Source organism: Drosophila teissieri, chromosome X (assembly GCF_016746235.2).
Source record: "Drosophila teissieri strain GT53w chromosome X, Prin_Dtei_1.1, whole genome shotgun sequence".
Lineage (NCBI taxonomy): Eukaryota > Metazoa > Arthropoda > Insecta > Diptera > Drosophilidae > Drosophila > Drosophila teissieri.
The window spans coordinates 11,482,240-11,500,387 of record NC_053034.1 but is presented as its reverse complement, the minus strand read 5'-3'; the positions used below and the strand labels follow the sequence as shown (position 1 = coordinate 11,500,387).

The 18,148-nt window shown below is 45.2% G+C and overlaps 4 protein-coding genes across 6 annotated transcripts; 1 reads left to right on the top strand and 3 right to left on the bottom strand.

Moving 5' to 3' along the window:
* Window positions 1–197: 197 nt before the first annotated feature.
* LOC122623123 (dnaJ homolog subfamily C member 22) lies at window positions 198–3,006 on the bottom strand. 2 transcript variants are annotated; one of them, XM_043802083.1, is made up of 2 exons: window positions 2,643–3,006; window positions 198–2,079 (listed from the first exon to the last, which is right to left on the bottom strand). In XM_043802083.1, the coding sequence occupies exon 2, from the start codon at window positions 2,059–2,061 to the stop codon at window positions 841–843; it is 1,221 nt and encodes a 406-aa protein (XP_043658018.1). In that variant the 5' UTR covers window positions 2,062–2,079; window positions 2,643–3,006; the 3' UTR covers window positions 198–840. The 2 variants fall into 2 exon arrangements, with proteins under 2 accessions (XP_043658018.1, XP_043658019.1); XM_043802084.1 differs by lacking the exon at window positions 2,643–3,006 and adding an exon at window positions 2,137–2,275.
* A 235-nt stretch (window positions 3,007–3,241) lies between these two features.
* LOC122624181 (zinc finger C4H2 domain-containing protein) lies at window positions 3,242–4,974 on the bottom strand. The gene has a single exon (XM_043803640.1). The coding sequence runs from the start codon at window positions 4,677–4,679 to the stop codon at window positions 3,666–3,668; it is 1,014 nt and encodes a 337-aa protein (XP_043659575.1). The 5' UTR covers window positions 4,680–4,974; the 3' UTR covers window positions 3,242–3,665.
* Window positions 4,975–5,136: 162 nt separating this feature from the next.
* Window positions 5,137–18,065, top strand: LOC122624826. Of its 2 annotated transcripts, none has more exons than XM_043804543.1 (9): window positions 5,137–5,708; window positions 10,487–11,090; window positions 12,631–14,920; window positions 14,974–15,100; window positions 15,162–15,802; window positions 15,890–15,985; window positions 16,042–16,176; window positions 16,242–16,765; window positions 16,828–18,065. In XM_043804543.1, exons 2-9 carry the CDS (start codon window positions 10,495–10,497, stop codon window positions 16,961–16,963), a joined length of 4,545 nt encoding a protein of 1,514 aa, XP_043660478.1. In that variant the 5' UTR covers window positions 5,137–5,708; window positions 10,487–10,494; the 3' UTR covers window positions 16,964–18,065. The 2 variants fall into 2 exon arrangements, with proteins under 2 accessions (XP_043660478.1, XP_043660477.1); XM_043804542.1 differs by having other exon boundaries at window positions 10,487–11,231.
* LOC122624827 lies at window positions 9,518–10,287 on the bottom strand. The gene has a single exon (XM_043804545.1). It carries the CDS (start codon window positions 10,120–10,122, stop codon window positions 9,790–9,792), a length of 333 nt encoding a protein of 110 aa, XP_043660480.1. The 5' UTR covers window positions 10,123–10,287; the 3' UTR covers window positions 9,518–9,789.
* Window positions 18,066–18,148: the final 83 nt, after the last annotated feature.

Here is an 18,148-nt window from a genome sequence, read left to right as displayed (position 1 = left end):
ATGTTTTAAACTAAAATTAAGCGAGTTATTGTTTCCTGTTTATATATTTTTTTTCGTCAACCCTATTTTTACGATATTTTGTTTTTCGATTTCGAGTTTGATTTTTTCTTCTTCTTCAACAAACTCCCTGCGATGGCAATTAATATTAAAGTGAAATCTAATGATATACCATAAACACATCTACAAAACGATATATATAAATTTTGTTCGTTTTATTTAAACGTTTTACTTAAATATTAATGCAAAAAATACACGCACACAAAAAATTTGTGAGAAAAAAAATTACAATACATATTTTTCTTTTTTTTTTTGCTTAGTCTCGTAAGTAGTTCATTATATTATGTAAAATATATAAAATAAATAAATGAATATAAATCTAATTGGAATGAATTCTTTCACTGAGAGCGGGAAACGTGATTTGGTAATATCTTGCCGGTCACGCGTTAATTAGTTAAGGGCACTTTCTTAACGGACGACACGTAAGCGCAGCTAATTTTCTATTTTTTCTAGTCGCATCGAAGTTGCGTCGATTTGGCCGACTTATGGATACCCAGTACAAGGATATTTTAAAATAATTTTTGGTGTTTTCAAACAATTATATGGTGCTTTAATATTTTTAAACGCAGTCTTGACAACAAAAAACGCTGAATTATGGTAATAAATACATGTGGAAACAAATACAGCTGATAGGCATTAGTAAATTAATATGAATAACATTTAAAGAATTCGCAATATGTGCTTTAGCAGCATTTTAGGTACTATTTCGTTAAGTAATCGCATGTGAAGAATCTTATTTCCTAGTCGTTACATATACTTAGACTAGATGGAGGAGCGCTCCCCTCAAAGGACGATGGCCTCCTCCTCCTGGTACTGCTTGTTCTTGCGCCGCCGGTTGGACTTGATCTTGCTGAGCACACTGTACGCCTGCTGGATCTCGATAAAGCGCTGGTGGGCCTGGGCCCGCAAGCCCTCGTCCTTGACCTTGTCGGGATGGTACTCCTTGGAGAGCTTCCTGTACGCAGCGGTGATCTCTGCCTGCGAGGCGGTGGCACTCACGCCCAAGACCTTGTATGAATTGCGTTCGCCATCCACGTCCATGCTTTCGAACACCTCCTTCCAGGTCTCGTACCAGCCGTGATGCTGCGCATAGTTATAGGTGTCCTGCAGGGCTTGCTTCAGATCTGTCCACCAGGCGGAGGCCAAGAAGTTATGGATGGCCTCGTGGATGGGCACCTCGCCGCCATCTTCGTCCGAAATGGTGCCGTTGAAGTACAGGAAGCTGCCCCAGAAGGCGCAGTAGATGATCACGGCGGTGGTGAGCTTAAAGGTCCTTTCACCGGGGCTTCCCCTTCGTGGCGGAGTCCTTCGCCACTGCTTGGACAAGCCGTCAAAGGTCAGTGCCGCCACGAGGCCAGTGAACAGCAGTGAGTAGGTCTCGTCGTATATCAGATACCTCGCCGGATACGCCAGATAGGCGGTCACCAGGCAGTGCCACCAGACACCCTGTTCCCGGCCAATGTTGCCCACAATCCAAACGCCCAGGGAAACGAACAGCGGTATCGTCCAGTGTAGGAAGCTCAGATCCCAGCCGCCGACCAGGGTCTCCGGAATGGCCATGGAGCACACCTGACCGAACAGGTGGCCGATCATCACCTGGCCGACGAATCTCTTCGAGGAATACGGCGGTTTCGGATACGCCTGCAGCTTGGCCACAAACATCTTGACGAACTTGGGATCCTCGTTGGCATCCCGCACATATTCGGGGATCAGGAAGAGCTCGCCCATCCAGCCAATGCCCATGTAGCCACCCAGGGTGCACCACCAAATGAAGGCGTGGCGATCGCGATGCAGGTACAGATGATGCAGTCCAAAGATTCCGCCGAAAAGCCAGCATAGATAGGCTATGACCACCGATTTCTGGGGCGGCAGAGCATTAACCTCCTTGTTTTTGGCCTTGCCCTGCACCTGGCCATTGGACTTAAGCTTCGATGGAGATCCGCTGGAGGAATCGTTGGCCTTATCCTTTCCGGCCACTGGAGATACGGTCTGCTTGGTGCCCATGCTGTTCCAAGCGATTTACTGCAAGGGGGAAAAAATGTTATTTAAATGGGATAATTCGGAAATAGTAAAACTAACAATATTATGGCATGTGGCAAACTTTTGAAAACAACAAAACAACAATAATTAGTAATTAGTTTGTAATGCAAAATTACAGAATATTGTTAAAAGTTGCAATTATTTAATGACTAGTTAGGGTAATAGTTGTCTTATATATTATATCTATACTTTGAAATATAAAATAGTGGTACGATTGGCAATCTGACATGTCTAATTTAACTAGCATATCTAATATATAACTCAATACACTGTGTTAAATCAACAATTAATACTTATGAAAAATATTGAGTAAAATGACACGATTAGATGTGCCACTTTTAACAGATTTAAGATCAGCTTTTGTATGTCAAACAAACATTATCAAACATTTAATATTTGACGAAAGCATAAATACATCTATTTTGAGGACTTATTTTATTTATGCAGCAAAGCGTTTCCAGTGATATCGTTTATTATTATTATTTTAGCTTAGTTTAGTTTATCGAGTATAAACTTTTGGGCCACTTTCCGTGAAAGACACTTACCCACTCGCGATCGACCTCGATTTCTTGTGAAATTGTCGCTGCGCAGGCGCAACTTCTTGGCCACGACTGTGTGGAAGAATTGGGGAAAGAGAGGCGGAGAAAGAGGCGGCGCAGAACTTTCTCTTTTCACAAATTCTACGCACGCAGCGACAACAAGAACAAAAACGACAAACTGATCCACAAGAACAAAAAAAAGAAACAAGTGCACTGATGCGTTCAATTCGAAGTGGTTATTGCTATTTTTCACTAAGACTACAATTGAAACAACGAAACTCGGCGCAGCAAATACGATTTTGTTGTTTTGCGGGCCGGATTAAAAGTTAAATAAAAAAACCGAACTTGTTGCTCGACTTGAGTTGAGTGTGACCAAATTCGAGGACAAGCAAAAATACCATTGATCTGAACTTTAGTACGTTGTATATGTCAAGTACTTTTTAGTTCACAAATGTAAGGCAAATGTAAAATGTAAATACAGATAACAAAAATAATGCAAGTGTATGCACAAAGATCCGTTATAGACCAACTTGTTAGTGAACTACTAAAGAACAAAAAGAACGCATTTAAAAATGAAATATTTTTATTGATTTTCGTTTGTTTTTTTGCGGCTTAAATATGGCATAGTTGCATATTTTGCATGGCTTACATGTATAAAAAGAATTTTCGTTCTCGATAATTTGACACGTTATTTGAGCTTTTAAAATACACTTAGCCTATGATTATAGTAGAAATAAAAATCAAATTCATTGGCGTTACCAACTAAAATTGTTATGAGAATTTGTTAATGGCCGGTGTGTCATGAATATTTTCTTCCGAGACTTTCAAATACACTAATGAAGTATAAAATATTAATGTATTGCTCAGTAATAATCATGAGCACACCCGCCTTGTGGTGTTGTAATACTTTCCATTGGGATTAATAAATAGATGAGGCAAAAAAAAAAACACATTCGTTTTAGTGCTATCTTTCCGGAACCAGCTCCGGACTTAAGATGAGTGTAGTTGCTGGTCTTGAACGGCGGCCGCTTAGTTGTTCTTCTTCTTGGGCTTCTTGGGATTGCGGGAGCGCGACTTGGCCTTGCAGAGCGGACAGATGGGCGCGTTCCGGTGGATCTGCTGGTGGCAGGACAGACAGGACTTCATGGGTGGCGGCTGCTGGCGGAGATTCACATTGAAGTCGGAGCGGAACGAGGGATGGTGGCCGATGCCGATGGAGGGCGATTGTTGTAGTCGATTGCTGGGCGGCGGCGGTGGCGGTGGTGCTGAGAAATCGCCCTTGCCCAGACGCACTGCAGCGGCAGCCGCAGCGGCGGCGGCAGCAGCACTGCCTGCTCCCGGCGGGGCGGGTGGCATGAAGGCGTGTCCAGGATTGCCGCCACCGGCTCCTCCGCCACCCACGTTTCCTCCACCGCCGCCTGCAGCGCCGCCACCACCAACGCCTCCCTGTCCGCCGCCAGAAGGCAGCGCGGTCACCGTGGCCTCCGGCATCAGAGGATGCCGGGCATGCGGACGGGCCAGCGACGAGGTCTGATTAACCGAGGCCGCCGCCGCTGCTGCAGCAGCTGCTGCTGCCGCTGATTGGGCGGCCACCTTCAGGAAGTTGGTCTGGAAGCGATCCTTCGAAATGGGACTGCCCTCCTCCTCGTGAAGATCTCGCAGGGGACTTAGTCCGAGATAGTCACGGCGCATGTGATCGATCTGGTACTTCAGGGCCAGGTACTCCTCGTACACCCGGTTGGCCATGTCGAAGGAGCGCGTCTGGTTCTCCTTCGTCTGCTTGATGATGTTCTCCATGTCGTTGATGTCCGCATGGATCTGGCGCAGCTCCTCCACGTGCGACATCTTCTCCTCGAGCAGGTGCTCCATCTCCTTGCGGTACTCCTCCAGGCATTTCTCCTCGTCGTCGCTCAGTTTCACCTCCTTGATGATCCGCACCTTGAGCTTCTCCAGCGACAGGGTCTTGTCCCTGATGTCCTTGATGGCCTCCAGTTTGGCGTAGTAGTGCCGCTCATTGGAGCTCGAGATCTCGCTGGTGGCCATTGTAGATCCAAAACGATCCGTGTGGTATACTAGGTCTGGAGTAATATGAGTATTTTCGGAAGACTCTCGACTGTTTTCTGTATGGCCCCCTCCCCTGGGCGAATGTTTATTTTGCACTTTTTCACTAGCCTAATGGTTCGGTGTCGGGTTTTCCGGCTGATTCTTAAGCATCTGATATTGTTGGTCGAGTCTTTTGTGTTAATCCTTTGGAATGGCGCACTTTTAATTGATTTTTTCTTTATTTATTTGATTTTTTCGCTGCTAATGCTAATACCATTTTTTTTTCTGGTATACAATGCAGTGTTACCAGGGTGTGAAAACATCACGACCAGCCGATTATTTTCTATCGATAGCTGGCAGTGCCGGAAAATACTGATATTTATAATTCATAACTATTATCACTTTTTTTATGCGATTCCTGTCTTTCGGCGAACGGTCACACTGGGCGCGCCCGTTATATTACATTATGCATTTGTATTTTTCGATCGGGCGCAGATCGTTCGGATCGGAAAATCCGGTTCGGAAAGCGGGCTTTGGGGACAAAACAAAGAATCTTGTTCTGGTCATGACTTTTCCATCCGCGAATTGTCAACTTTTGTTGGGCAAATAGTTGTTGATCGCTGTCGGAGCCAGCAACAACGATCGCTACAGAGAGAGAGAGAGACGGATGCAAACAATGCGTACCTGCGCGCATGTGTGTGTGAGACATTCCGCAAGTGATTCATTCCGCAAGAATAATAAATAAATAAATAACATAAAGCGGTGCAAACTGAGGCGAAATGTTTGTGGAAATGTGTCAACAATTGGAGGCCGTAAAATATCAGTGCAATATCAATATGTGTGGGAAATCTGTTTAGCAATTTACCAGATACTTTGCTTTTCGCCCACCGCTCTCTGCCTCTCTCCCTCACTCTTTGTTTTCGTTTTTTATTGTTGTGCTCTGTGTGTGTGTGTGTTGTGAATATAAAACGAAGTGAAGTTGACCACGCACAAACTGCATACGGAATTTGAACAAGGAAAAAGCGAAAGGTAAAAGCGATTTTTATGCTTCTTATTTGAAAGCCGCAGTTTCTTCGCGATCTCTTTTTCTGCGGGCTTCGATTTTCAATGGTCTTCTCGCTCTCTTCTCTCTCTAATGCGTCCTAATCAATCCGTGTACATATGCGGGCTGTTTGTCTGTGTTGGTGGGCTGATAACTTTTTAAGACAGCTGTGTGCCAAATAAGAGTAATATTAAAAATAAATGAAGTTAACTTATGCATATACGAATTTATGCAATTTGAACATAATATTGTCTACATTTATAAGACCACTAGTGCTTTGAATACATTTGTAATAATGATAATTTTTGACACACATATTTCGCTTCTAACTGCTTATCGCTCCCATTTGGCTGTGTGAGACTGTGTGTGAGCGGGACAGGTGTCACCTGTTGCGCTTCTCCGCTCCATCTCTTTCCGCCGCTCTCCCCTCTCCCTGTCCCACGTTTGACACATTTTGTTGCTGTTCTTAATTGTTTGGCAATTAAGTCAATTATAAACATATTAAGACAGTCGACACACATTCTCCGATTGGATTCGGGTTTCCCTTTGACTTTCGCAGAAGAATCAATAACCAAATAATCGATCAATCCAGGGGAAAAGTCCGAAAGTTGGGCTAAATAAATAAATGACTCTCAAGATCTCTTAGTTATGGTAACAAATAAAATAAGGTATAGCAAACCCGTGAGTTGACCAATATTTGGATTTTTACTGCTTAACATACATATTTCTGATTCGTAAACAATATGATTAAAAGAAAAAACAGCAGCTTAATCTTTTTATAATATATTCATATTAAATAACAAGAGCTGTAATCTCCCGTCTCTTCAAAAATACCATAGCTTACTTGTTTTAATAGCTTTTTCTTGCTTAAAAATGGAACACATGTAAGGCTTCGTTGTAGTTGCCTGAAAACCAAGTATATTAAATGGTTTGTCAAAACAATATGGTAAATGACCATAAATCTGTGACCCTTCAATAGGTACACCTAAAGATTCTCCCCTTACACGTAGTTCGCTGGCAAAAAGGGGTGTAGAGTTATGGAGTTATGGATTAGTATTCCCCTCGTGATAGATAGTCCAGGTAATGGGTAGACAAGTGTCTGGGATTTCCTCTACCCTCTAACGATCGTTTCGTGGGTTCTTCTCCTCTGTCTACCTTCTACCTGGCTGCTCTTTTCGCTGTGTGTAAATCAAATCACAAATCGATGGCAACTTACATACGACAAAAAATGCTGTCAAACAACTTGGAAACCGAGTCGCAAGTCGCCAGTCGCGAGATCGCTTAACCCCACACTGCCCCCCTGATTCTCCGATTCTTCGCGCTGCCTGGTCTTATATAATTGGGGCCATGGAAGCGTTAAGTCGAGTGTGGAACTATCTGTGCCCATTTCCTCCAGTTTTTTCCCTTTTTTTTTTTATAATTTTTGTACTTTTTGCACCATGAATACGATCCCGGAATGAGGGACGAACAGTTAACTCAGCTTATTTTTACTGTCGCAGCGCTTATCGCGCTTATAAACATAAACAAAAACAAAGCTCAAACGCAGTCCGTGAATCAGAGAATACGTATAGATACACAGGGAAAATAGCATTCTTACATCTGTTCTTTATCTTCAGGAGCACTTGCCACTTCGGTTATATATCTATATTATCCTAACAAACTAAAAAGACTCAGAAAATAGTAGAACTGATTTAACAATTGTACGTTCCCTGGAAACCCAACTAAATGACCATTGTTTGGTTATTTCTCTGAGTGTACTATCATATAGCCATTGCACTTGGTCCATGGAAACTGCTGTAATTAGCAAAATAACAATGCAACAAAAGAAGAAAAGCATAAAAACGAAAAGGGAGAACGCAAGTGATTCATGCGAATAAATGACTATCCAATTGCAAATGCACATGAATGCATCACTTTATTTGCATGCAAGCATTTATATGCTTAAATGTGTATTAAATCCATCCGTTTTCATATTCCACACTTACATTGTATATATTCAAAAATATTCTCTTCTCTTGTTTGGCCAAATAAAATCGCAACGGAAGTAAGCCTCATTAGATCGTATAATTGCGCAAAAAATGGAGCAACGTGCGGCAGCGAAATATGATATATCAATATATATATCAAAGTTGGCTTTAATGACACTTCAAAATGGATTTATCAAAACGCAAAACTTAATCGAAAATATTCATTTAAGAAAATAGTATCGGGACTGTCAGTTTCTCATTCAATAATGCATATTGCTCATTGCTGCCATTGATGAATTAAGAGTTTTGAATTGCCTATCAGTTGTATCCATATAATTCCGAGGCCTTCCAGTCGTCCATCTATCGCCGGTCATTCATGATGCGAACTGGCACTCAGTGCTACATATGTATATAATTATCACTGTTGGGTGGCTTGTCACTCTTATCGCTCTTTTTGCCCAACCACTATAAATACGAACGATATCTGGACAAAACGTGTATATAGAGAGTGATTTATACTATACGAGCTATATGCACTAGGTACGATTCGCGAGTATCTCACCACACGAAAGTATGACACATTTCGGTCATATCTATGGAGACAATAATTGAAAAACAAATAGCTAAACTCAATTAGTTGGAACACTTTCCAATTCGTTAGTTGAAGAGTGTTAGGATCTTGCTATTGCCAATTCATAAAGCCAAACTGTTATTTATTAGAACTCAGTTCCCATTCCATGTAAAATAACAATTTTTATACAAAATCAGCATGCCCTACTGCTATGAAACGCACTGTAGACAGTCCACATGGTCACAGAATTGGGCAATTGAATGTGGATTCGTATTCGTGATTGTGTGTGGCAAAACAATTGATTCACTTGGTCAGCACTCGCTTACTATACGAGTCGCGAGTATATCCAATATATGTATTGGCCGTTGTGTGAGAGCGTAAAATTTGAAATTCGATTAATCATCGGGGAGAAGACACGAGTGGCGGCGTAGTAGTAGTTCTAGCTGATATTCCCGGAAAACATATAGGGTTCGTTCTAATGTGAGTCATCCATCAAGTTCATTCATCCAACTTATCCGGCGCAATATGCAAACCTGCAAAACAAACAACAAAATAATACAGAGAAGAGAAGAGAAGTGCCCCGGCGACAATAACCGCAACAATGAGTTCGTTTAAACTTTAAACGCTTATAAACAAAATCGTCGAGGCTAAGGGAAGTGGACTATTGGTGCAGTGCACTGGAGTGGCGGAGTGGAGTGGAGTGGAGTGGCGGAGAACTCCCATTTGAAGTGGGGCGACCACTTAAGCGACAACGACAGCAATTCCCAGTATCCCCAGATGGTCCACTCTGTGCAATCCCATGCCAAACGATCCAATCCGATCCGATCCAACCCGATCTGATCCGATCTGATAGGGTCTGGTCTGGTCTGGTCCACTTTGGGCGCTGTCGAGAGTTGAAAAGTTCAGGGAACTGCCATGGAAGGAAAGCGAAACAATGGGAGGGCCCCAGAAATTAAGATCATCAATGGAGCAGTGATGTAAACAACTCTCAAATGCCAGATGCTTCACTCGCAAAAGTCACATTGCTTGGGAGTAGTTGGAAATGGGATCTATCTGCATCGAATTGCAATAGCTAACTTAAAATAACTTATGCACACTTTGTTTTTATTCAACTTTAAACCCGCTTGTTTTTGTTTTTTGTTTGTTTATTTTCTATCACACTTTCCAAACTCGCCGTTGAAAATGCGCTGATAATTGCACTTGGGCAGCTCGAATACTGTTTATTCAAATCTCAGCTTCAATCCAACTGAATAAATAATCGACTGAAAAGCGCTGACTTTGAAAGCGGAAAGTGAAAGCGCATCTGTGAGTGGGGGGGAAATTAATGATGATCGAAGAGGCGAATATTGTTGGTCGTTGTTGGTCGAGAAGAAATGCAAACACGTGTCTTTAATTTCCGCACTCTCTGCGTTTTTTATTTGCCTCGTTGGCACTTACATAATTATGTGGCCAATTAAAAATTGGGCATACTTGGGCACAATCTAAGCGTAAATTATAAATCTAAATAAATTATGAGATAATTGCTTATGTCTAATTGGAGTAGTCCAGTCGCCTTCTGGCCAGAGCCAATCGGATGAGTCGGCGCTGCTCCAGTTCCTGCAGTTGCTGCTGGACGAGCAGGCGATGCAGTAGCTCCACTTTGGCGTACTCCTGGGCCTTGCGTTGCACCCGCTTTTGCTGCTCCTCCACAAAGGCGTCCATGGTTCTTGAGATGGCACAGGGTTCCTTGAGTTCCGTTTGCTCCTGCTCCTTCTGTGTGGTGTGATTCCAGCACTTGGTCTGGATGAACTGCAGCAGTAGGTGGATCAGGTGGCTCCAGAAAATCAAAGAGGATTGATAGAATTCGGAGAGGCTCGTGGACATGTCGATTGCTCGGTTGACTGGTGAGAAGTGTGAGGATTCAAGCGGAATTCGGCATATATATAGTACAGGAGGTTACCTGTGCAGGTAACTACTGAAATTCCAAGGGGATACCTGTAAGAATATATCTTCTACGGGTTAAGTCCGTTAACAGGGCTTAAATCCCTGGGGTATCCCAATCAGGTAACTTTTAGGGTAACAGGGCAATAAGCAACAAAGATCTTGGGCAAACCAGATTTTGGGATAACCCGGTTACGATGGCCCTTATAAAAACGGATTGTCCCTTTTACCTAGACAATTTGATATTTAGATTTAGATTTTGTTTTCGAACCACGTATTAACACGATTTTCCGTCTATATTTCCCAGGCTCCACCATGGAGCAGGCGCGTCCTGTGCCCGCTCCCCGCCGCCTCTATCCAGAGCTGCGACCCGCCAACTACGAGAATATAGAGATCAGAGCGCCCAATAGCACTAACAACAATATCAACCACAATAACATTAAGAAGCTTAACATAAATGCGGAGAATCTGCATGGCAATTGTGCGGAGAAGAAGCTACCATCGAGTGGACAAAACAAGTTGATCCTGCAGGAGAACAACGCCGATAGTCAGCAGCCGATCTACGGGCCGGATGCCAATGAGAATGTCCAGGAGCCGGTGTATGCGACACCAAGGCCAGCTCCACGCCAGCGATTGCCGCCAGCGGAGGAGCCGGAGGATCCCGAACCCGATCCCGAGCATGAGGATGAGGTGCCACTGAGGATTCTGCGAGCGGCGCCACAAATTCCGCCCAAGCCACTGAACATCCTGCCCGACCAGCGAGCCTCGATCTGCAGCGAGTTCTCCACCACCAGTGCCCAGACGCCGGGCAGAGCTGACGAGGAGCGGGAAGGATCGCGGTACGCGTCCAACGCATCACTGGACTGCAGCGAGAGCTCCCACAGCGGCAAGTTCAAGTCGCAGTCACCCGGGTACGTAGACGCCGTCGATTCCACCATTCTGCAGTCGGGTCATCCGGATCCAAACGGAAACCATCCACAGGCAGAGTCCTCCTCCGCAGAACAGTCCTCCGGCAGCCATGATGGCGACGATGGCGCCGATGGCGACGACAAGTAAACCATTGACCATCACTTCTACCTTTAGTCCTGCACTTTCCTTAGTTTTTCGATGGGTTACCCCTTTCTTTTGCTCTAAAACGGAAGCTAACATTACACAGTTTATACGTGGATTTTTGGGTGGTTTTTTGTTATTTCTTTTAATTTTGTAGATTGCATAAAATGTTTATAAAAGCTTATGCACAAACAATAACTTTTTAAAATCCTTTTCACTTTTGTTTTTTTTTTTAAATTAATCTTCTTTGCTGTGTACTTTTATGTTTTTTTCCATACATTGTTTAGTAGTTCAACTTTGATAAATGTTTTCTTAACTTGCGGTTGTGGTTACAATAAGTTTTTATGCACCAATAGAGCAAAATGTTATTGCATTTAAGTAAACATTTGAAGCCAAAACAAACATCGTAAAATAATCACATTCTTGTTTCGGCATTCCTATACAAATTTGCTAAAGTTGTTATCTGGTTTATTGAGCCTTCATTTTTATTTCTTTGATAATTTCTTATCGAGAGTTTAACGCAGTTGGCGGCTTTTTTTCTGTGGGTATTTGGAATTTAGATAAATAATTTTAAACCGCGATACTTCAGCACGAATCGCTTAGTTTAATGGTGCTGAGACGATATATTTTAACTTCCCGCCAAAGGGACAGCTGTTTTACTAATCATTTACATATCACATTGGGCCAAAAATATATCCCCAGCTTGATAGCATCCCTTCTGATTTATGTACTTCCCTGCGGAACTCCATTTCCACCTATTTCTGGGTATGTCTCCTCGGGATCACTTCCGCCCTCACTTCCCTCGTCATCAAGGGATTCGTGCCTATAATTAGTCTGGTGGCGTCTGTTCAAGATCAATGACAAGCGGCATCGCTTAAAAATAGAATAGTAGAGCGGAATATCTTCAGATCGTTTTTCACACCGAAATCTGAGTTTTGTGCGCTCGACAATGGTTTTCAAGATCAATCGGCAGGGAATCGCGTAGAGGAAAGGCATCGTCGGGAACTGTCTCAATTGTATAGGAAGCTGCATAAGTTATAATAAGATACTTTATAAAAAAGTGAGGCATATCCGTAAATTACCAGGTTTTGGTTTTTCTTATTTTGAAATATGTAGTTTAAATTTAATTATTGTATTTATAATATGAAATCCTTAAAGGATTTTGTCTTGGTGTTCTTCGAATGATGTGCGGTGTTTCGGTTTGGGTTGACCTTGGTGTTCTAGATTCCCAGTTTCCATCTTTGGAATGATCCCCGCCTGAACACGAAGTGTTTTGTGGTCTAACAAATTTAGCTTGATGTTTTTTTGGATCCTAACTACTAAACTAACTAAAGGGAATGGAATAGTCTTGAGCAGCAAGTGTCGAAATATCTAATAGATTGTGTTCCCTAAACTCCCCAGTAACCTGCTCCGATCGCTGGGCACCACATCCAAGCTGCTGGGAGAAGCCATCGGCGAGCGGATTACGTTCAAGGCCAAGGGAGCCAAGAAGCGACTGGACAGGAACCTCAAGAGCTCCACGGAGGCCATCAGCACCCTCGGAGCGGATGCTAGCCGGAGTTTGAAGCACGCCGGCAAGAGATTCGGCTCCAACTTCAGTCTTGGCAGGAATAAGGACAAGGCGGAAGGAGGCGAAAGGCCAGAAGGATCGGGTGAAATGGATCTGGACAGGCGGCAGACAATGCCCAATACGGAGGTCTTCAACACGATCCAGTTCTCGAGTCCATTGAACCGAAACGGTGGTCTCGCGGATCTGCGTGAAAACGAGGCCAAGCTGCACAAGAAGGAGTATCTGCGGCCGGATCCGGATGAGGAGGACGACGGCTGCTACGAGGTGCCCAAAACGCAAGGCAAGCCGCCCAGCTACGACGAGGCACTGCGGTCACGTCCCTCGCCCAGTGCCTCGCCGATGTCCAGGAATCTCCCACAGGAGGCTGCCCAATTGGTGCAGCTGCGCAACCAGCGGCAGCTGAGCAGCAGCTCCTCAAATGGCGAGGAGTCGCCACGACTGCCCATGCCTGCCTTTCCTCCACCCCGCCTCTCCCAGCAACCGGAGCAGTTCCGCCTGGATGCGCTGCAGCCGCCGGTGCGCCAGAAGCGTCGTAAGAACTACGAACACATCGAACTGCGACGTCCGCCCGTCGACTCCGCCCAACTGGAGGAACTCAATCGGGCGGCAGCAGCCGCAGAGCGCGAGGAATCGCTGCTGATCTCCGCCAAGAATGCCGAGGCGGAGACCAAGACCCCAAAACCGGAACGCAGCGATTCGTGGGAGTTCTACGGTGAGGACGAGAACGAGGAGGAGGATGAGGAGCAGGAGGCCAGCTCCTCGCCCGAACCGGTGTACGCCAATCAGGAGGCAACCTATGGCAAGCTTTTCGAAATGGCCACAGCAGGGAGCAGTCGCAGCAATGTGCTGACCCCCAGCCAGGTGGCGGAGCAGCAGCAGCTGGCCTGCATCACCGAGGACTCGGAGTTGGATGCCGCCGAAGGAGCTGTGGGCGGGGTTCCCCTGCCGCAGGCCCTCATAGAAGAGTTCGACCCGCTCAGCAGCAAGAGTTCGACGCTCGCCAGGTCCAACAAAAGCAATGAGCTGCTGCTGCTCGAGCATCTGCTCGAGGAGGACACCTACGGCACGGTGAAGGCGGAGCTGGACGATGTGAGCATGTGCACCTCCGAGGAAGAGCCCACGACGAGTGCCGCCACATCGCCTAAGCCCCAGCTGCCGCAGATAGTGCACCAGAATGCCCGTCTGCTGAGCGATAGCATGGAGAACATGCTGGACTCGGAGCAGGAGCGGATCAGAGACGAGGAGCGGGCCAAGCCCTATCTCAGCCGAATGCCGGAGTCGGCACATAAGGCCAGTGGACCAGTGGACTTGGCCAGCGCCTCAAGGAACCGCACCAACTGGTTTGTGCCGGACAAGGCATCATGTTCCGATGTAGCACCCATCGCATCTAAAACTACGCCGCCCATTGAGGGCGACAGCCCACCCACATACCTGGAAGCCATTGGCGGCAGCAAGGATGCCGCCGGCAGTCAGGAGAATCGCTCCACCATCGGCTCTCGCTTCAGGCAGACCATCAATGCCATCTCCAATGTAAAACTGAAAATGGACGCCATGAAGCGAAAGGCCAGCTTCAGGGGAGCCAATCAGCGGCAGTCCGACGTGCGGGTGGCCCTGCAAATGGTGCCAAGACCGAGCTTATCGCCTTTGCTAATCCGCTACGAGGGTCCGCTGGTGCGTTTTCCATCCGGTGTCGTGGAGGACATACTCAAAGAGATGCAGAATCGCAAGGCCATACTCAGGGAACGCCAGTTCCAGACGTTCCTCGACCAGGAGATGAAGACGCCCAGAGAGATGATACCCCTGGACACGATCACCACGCTGCAATGCGTTAGCAACAGTCGCGTCACGGACACGGCTACCCATTTCTACTGCTTCGAGATAACCACGTCACAGCCGAAGAACGGAAATGGAGCGGGCGATACCATGTCCTCCAATCCCAATCTTCTTATGACCAGCAACTCGTCGGGGAATGTGAAGCAGCAGCGTGTCTCGCATCTGTACGGCGTGGGCAAGGAGTCGGAACGCGGCGTCTGGATGCAAAAGATCCTCGAGAGCTTGACGAACAGCCTGCCGGTGAAGTACACTTGCCACTACTATCGTGCTGGATGGTGTTATCTTAAGGTGAGTACATTTATTAGCTTGATTCCTGGGATTCTTATGCCATTTATCTGCAGAACTCTATCACCTCGGAGTGGAGCGGCACCTGGTTGGTGCTTCGCAAGAGCCAGCGACGCTTGATCTTCGTAAGCGAGGCCAACGGCAATGTGGAGAAGATGGATCTGCGCAAAGCCCGCTGCATAGGTGAGGTGATCCTTGAACTAAACCTCGTGAAATCCCATTAAACCCATATATATTTAAACAGTTCTGAAGGAGAGCGACGAATCCATCGACAATCTACACGTGGAAAGCGGTCCCATGCTGATGATTGACTGCCCGCCGTATGCGGTCTACATGATCATGAGTTCCGCCCGCGAGACTAAGATCTGGAGGCACATCATCCGTGAGGTGGCCCACAACAATGGCTTTTCGCTGGGCGATCAACAGCTAACGCGATACGATGTGCCCGTCATTGTGGACAAGTGCATCAACTTTGTGTACATCCACGGTTCCATGTCGGAGGGTATCTATCGCAAGTCCGGGTCAGAGAACTCCATGCACAAGCTTATGAGCGCCTTTCGTGCGGACGCCTTCAATGTGGAGATCACCCGAAATGAATACAATGAGCACGATGTGGCCAATGTCCTCAAGCGCTTTATGCGCGATCTACCCGAACGATTGCTGGGCAAGCTGACGGACAGCTTTGTCTTCGTCACGGAGCTGGCGGTGGCCACCGAAAAGATTCCCATCTACCGGGAGCTACTTGCTCGACTATCCGCTATAGAGCGCGAAACACTGCGCCGAATTGTGGGTCATCTGGTCTTTATCAGTTCGCAGCAGTCCAAGAACAAGATGAGTGTTCAAAATCTAACCATGATCTGGGGTCCCACGCTGCTGGCCAAGAAGGTAAAGGAATTGAATTTCCATATGATATAAGTTTTAGTTATAAGTTTTAAACTTTGCTCAACCTACAAATTGTAATTTAATCCACAGAGCGACGAGCTAATCTACTCGCAAAAGGAGGCGGATGTGCTCAGCGATCTAGTTGTGCTCTACAAAAACCTTTTCCCCTGCAGTGCCGATGAAATTGTGAGTTAACTGAAAGTAAAATTAAATCATGAAATTTGAGATCATGCTCATTATAGAAACGGGAGCAGGCCATGCTGGCATGTCTGCAAAAGTATTATGCGGCCGCCGAGACGCTTAAGGATGCGGTGAAGCAGTCGGGGGACATCAAGATCTGGATCAGCCTGAATCCTAATCCTGAAAACAAAACAGAGGTGGGATTATAATAACAATAAAATATGTGATTTTTATTAACACCATATGACTTTCTTTTATGCAGGAAAAGACGCAAGTGAATGCCACCATATCGCCCACAAAGACCGCTTACGAGCTGTGTCGCGAATACTCCGCCAAGATGCAGCTGCCCACCCACCAGTTGACCCTGTACGAGGTGATCCTGAACGACAGCTTAGAGCGTCCGCTTCACCATGACACCAAGGTGTTCGATGTCATTCTGAACTGGTCCTATTGGCCGGAGGAGGATCGCAAGCACAACTACCTGGTGGTTCGTCCAGTTGAGATGCTGTGCGAGATCCAGAGAGCGGTGAAAAATCTGGCCACCGTCACGCCCGGCAAGGAGCTGCGATTCGCCGACTCCAGAACGAAAACCTTTAAGACGCTTCAGTGCGAGCTGCGGGATGGAAAGATAGTGGTGTCCAAGAAGGACAAGAATGACAAAACGACCATTGTGCGGGAGATCTTTCTGCAGAGCAGCACGGCGTACCTGGGCTGCGAGCGCAAGCGCGACTTTCCCTGGAGCTGGGCCATCACCTTTGTGGAGCGTACGCAGGCGCAGATCATGAGGTGGGTCATCATCATCTGCGACTGCAATGAAATAGTTAAATATCATCCATTCTATCTAACAGATCGCGTGACGCACCATTCATTGGGCATGTGCTGGCGGGCAGCGAGTGGGGGGACCGAACCATTTGGTACTCCAGCATCTGGTACTGCTTGTACAGGGACAACATCTTGCCGCCGGCGGAGATCATCATCAAGTAAAAGTGCCCTCTCCCAGCTGCCAAACATAGATTTTAACGCCGTCTTGTGCATTTTTCTGTAGATATTCTGAATTTATTCACAATACTTAGGGAATATATACGTTTAGCGATTATTTTACGAACAATTTCGAGAATTTTCCAATATTTCGAATTAGCCAACGAGAAAAATATATATTTTTTTCACTTTCTTTGTAAATAACGTTCACTCAAATACCAAATTGTACATAAGCTTAAGGAAAATCAATTGTATAACTAAGAATATGCCCTTTGTCTTCAACATAGCTCGTTATCCGACATATCTAGCGTTTATCTACATATGTATGTAGATATGGCGAACTATTAGTTAGGCACAGCCAAACAGAGCATCAAATTTTAGGTTAGTTAAAGGTTTCATACAATGCCTAATGTCATTTTTGTACGTACCTCTATGTTTTCAATTGGTTTTGCATTTATGCAATATTTGCTTACACTTAAAACCATTTAATTAATAAAATTCATTTTCTAATGATTATTTCGATACAATAAAACTATCAGGTTGAGTTTATTTATTTGAAAATAATCACTGTCATAACTGGAACTTGGGCTATGTTCGTACTTGATTTGTTGAAAGCCACCCATTAAAAACACAAGGACACTTGAATATCACTAAAATTTTGCATTTATTTCTGTTGCTTCTTGTTTTGTTTTTTGTTTCATTATCCATTTTCTTAAGATTTATGTTTTTCAAGAACATTAGTTTTCTTTTCTGTTGAATTTCACATACATAGTCGATTTTGTTTTTTGTTGTACAATACATAAAAAGAAATATGCGTGTTATGTATCTATAGTATATATATACGCTTGTTATTATGTAAATATATAGTCATATAGGGTGTTAAGTATATTGATCAAGTAAACATGGTTTGACTAATTTTATTGTGTTCCTTGGGTTAGAGAGAGATGGGTGTCAAGGCAGGGCTCTGAAAGAGAGGGCGACTGTAGGTGTATGCTTCACTGTGTGCGTAGGTGGTGGGCGGCGGATGGGGAGGCGTGTGGTGGAATTGGGATGATGGGGGCGGGGAGCGACTACGACTTTCGGACGTACTCTTAAACGGTATCAATATTTTTACACTAACTAAATATACAACTCAACAAACGCCAAAAATAGGATCTCAACCTGGTTAGGATCGGCACTCAAAGTTCGGGA

Coding starts and splice junctions, on each gene's coding strand:
- LOC122623123 (XM_043802083.1), bottom strand. CDS start 2,061: ATGGGCACCAAGCAGACCGTATCTCCAGTGGCCGGAAAGGATAAGGCC.
- LOC122624181 (XM_043803640.1), bottom strand. CDS start 4,679: ATGGCCACCAGCGAGATCTCGAGCTCCAATGAGCGGCACTACTACGCC.
- LOC122624827 (XM_043804545.1), bottom strand. CDS start 10,122: ATGTCCACGAGCCTCTCCGAATTCTATCAATCCTCTTTGATTTTCTGG.
- LOC122624826 (XM_043804542.1), top strand. CDS start 10,495: ATGGAGCAGGCGCGTCCTGTGCCCGCTCCCCGCCGCCTCTATCCAGAG. Junction 14,921..14,973: donor CTGGATGGTGTTATCTTAAG/GTGAGTACATTT, acceptor ATTTATCTGCAG/AACTCTATCACCTCGGAGTG. Junction 16,766..16,827: donor ACGCAGGCGCAGATCATGAG/GTGGGTCATCAT, acceptor TCTATCTAACAG/ATCGCGTGACGCACCATTCA.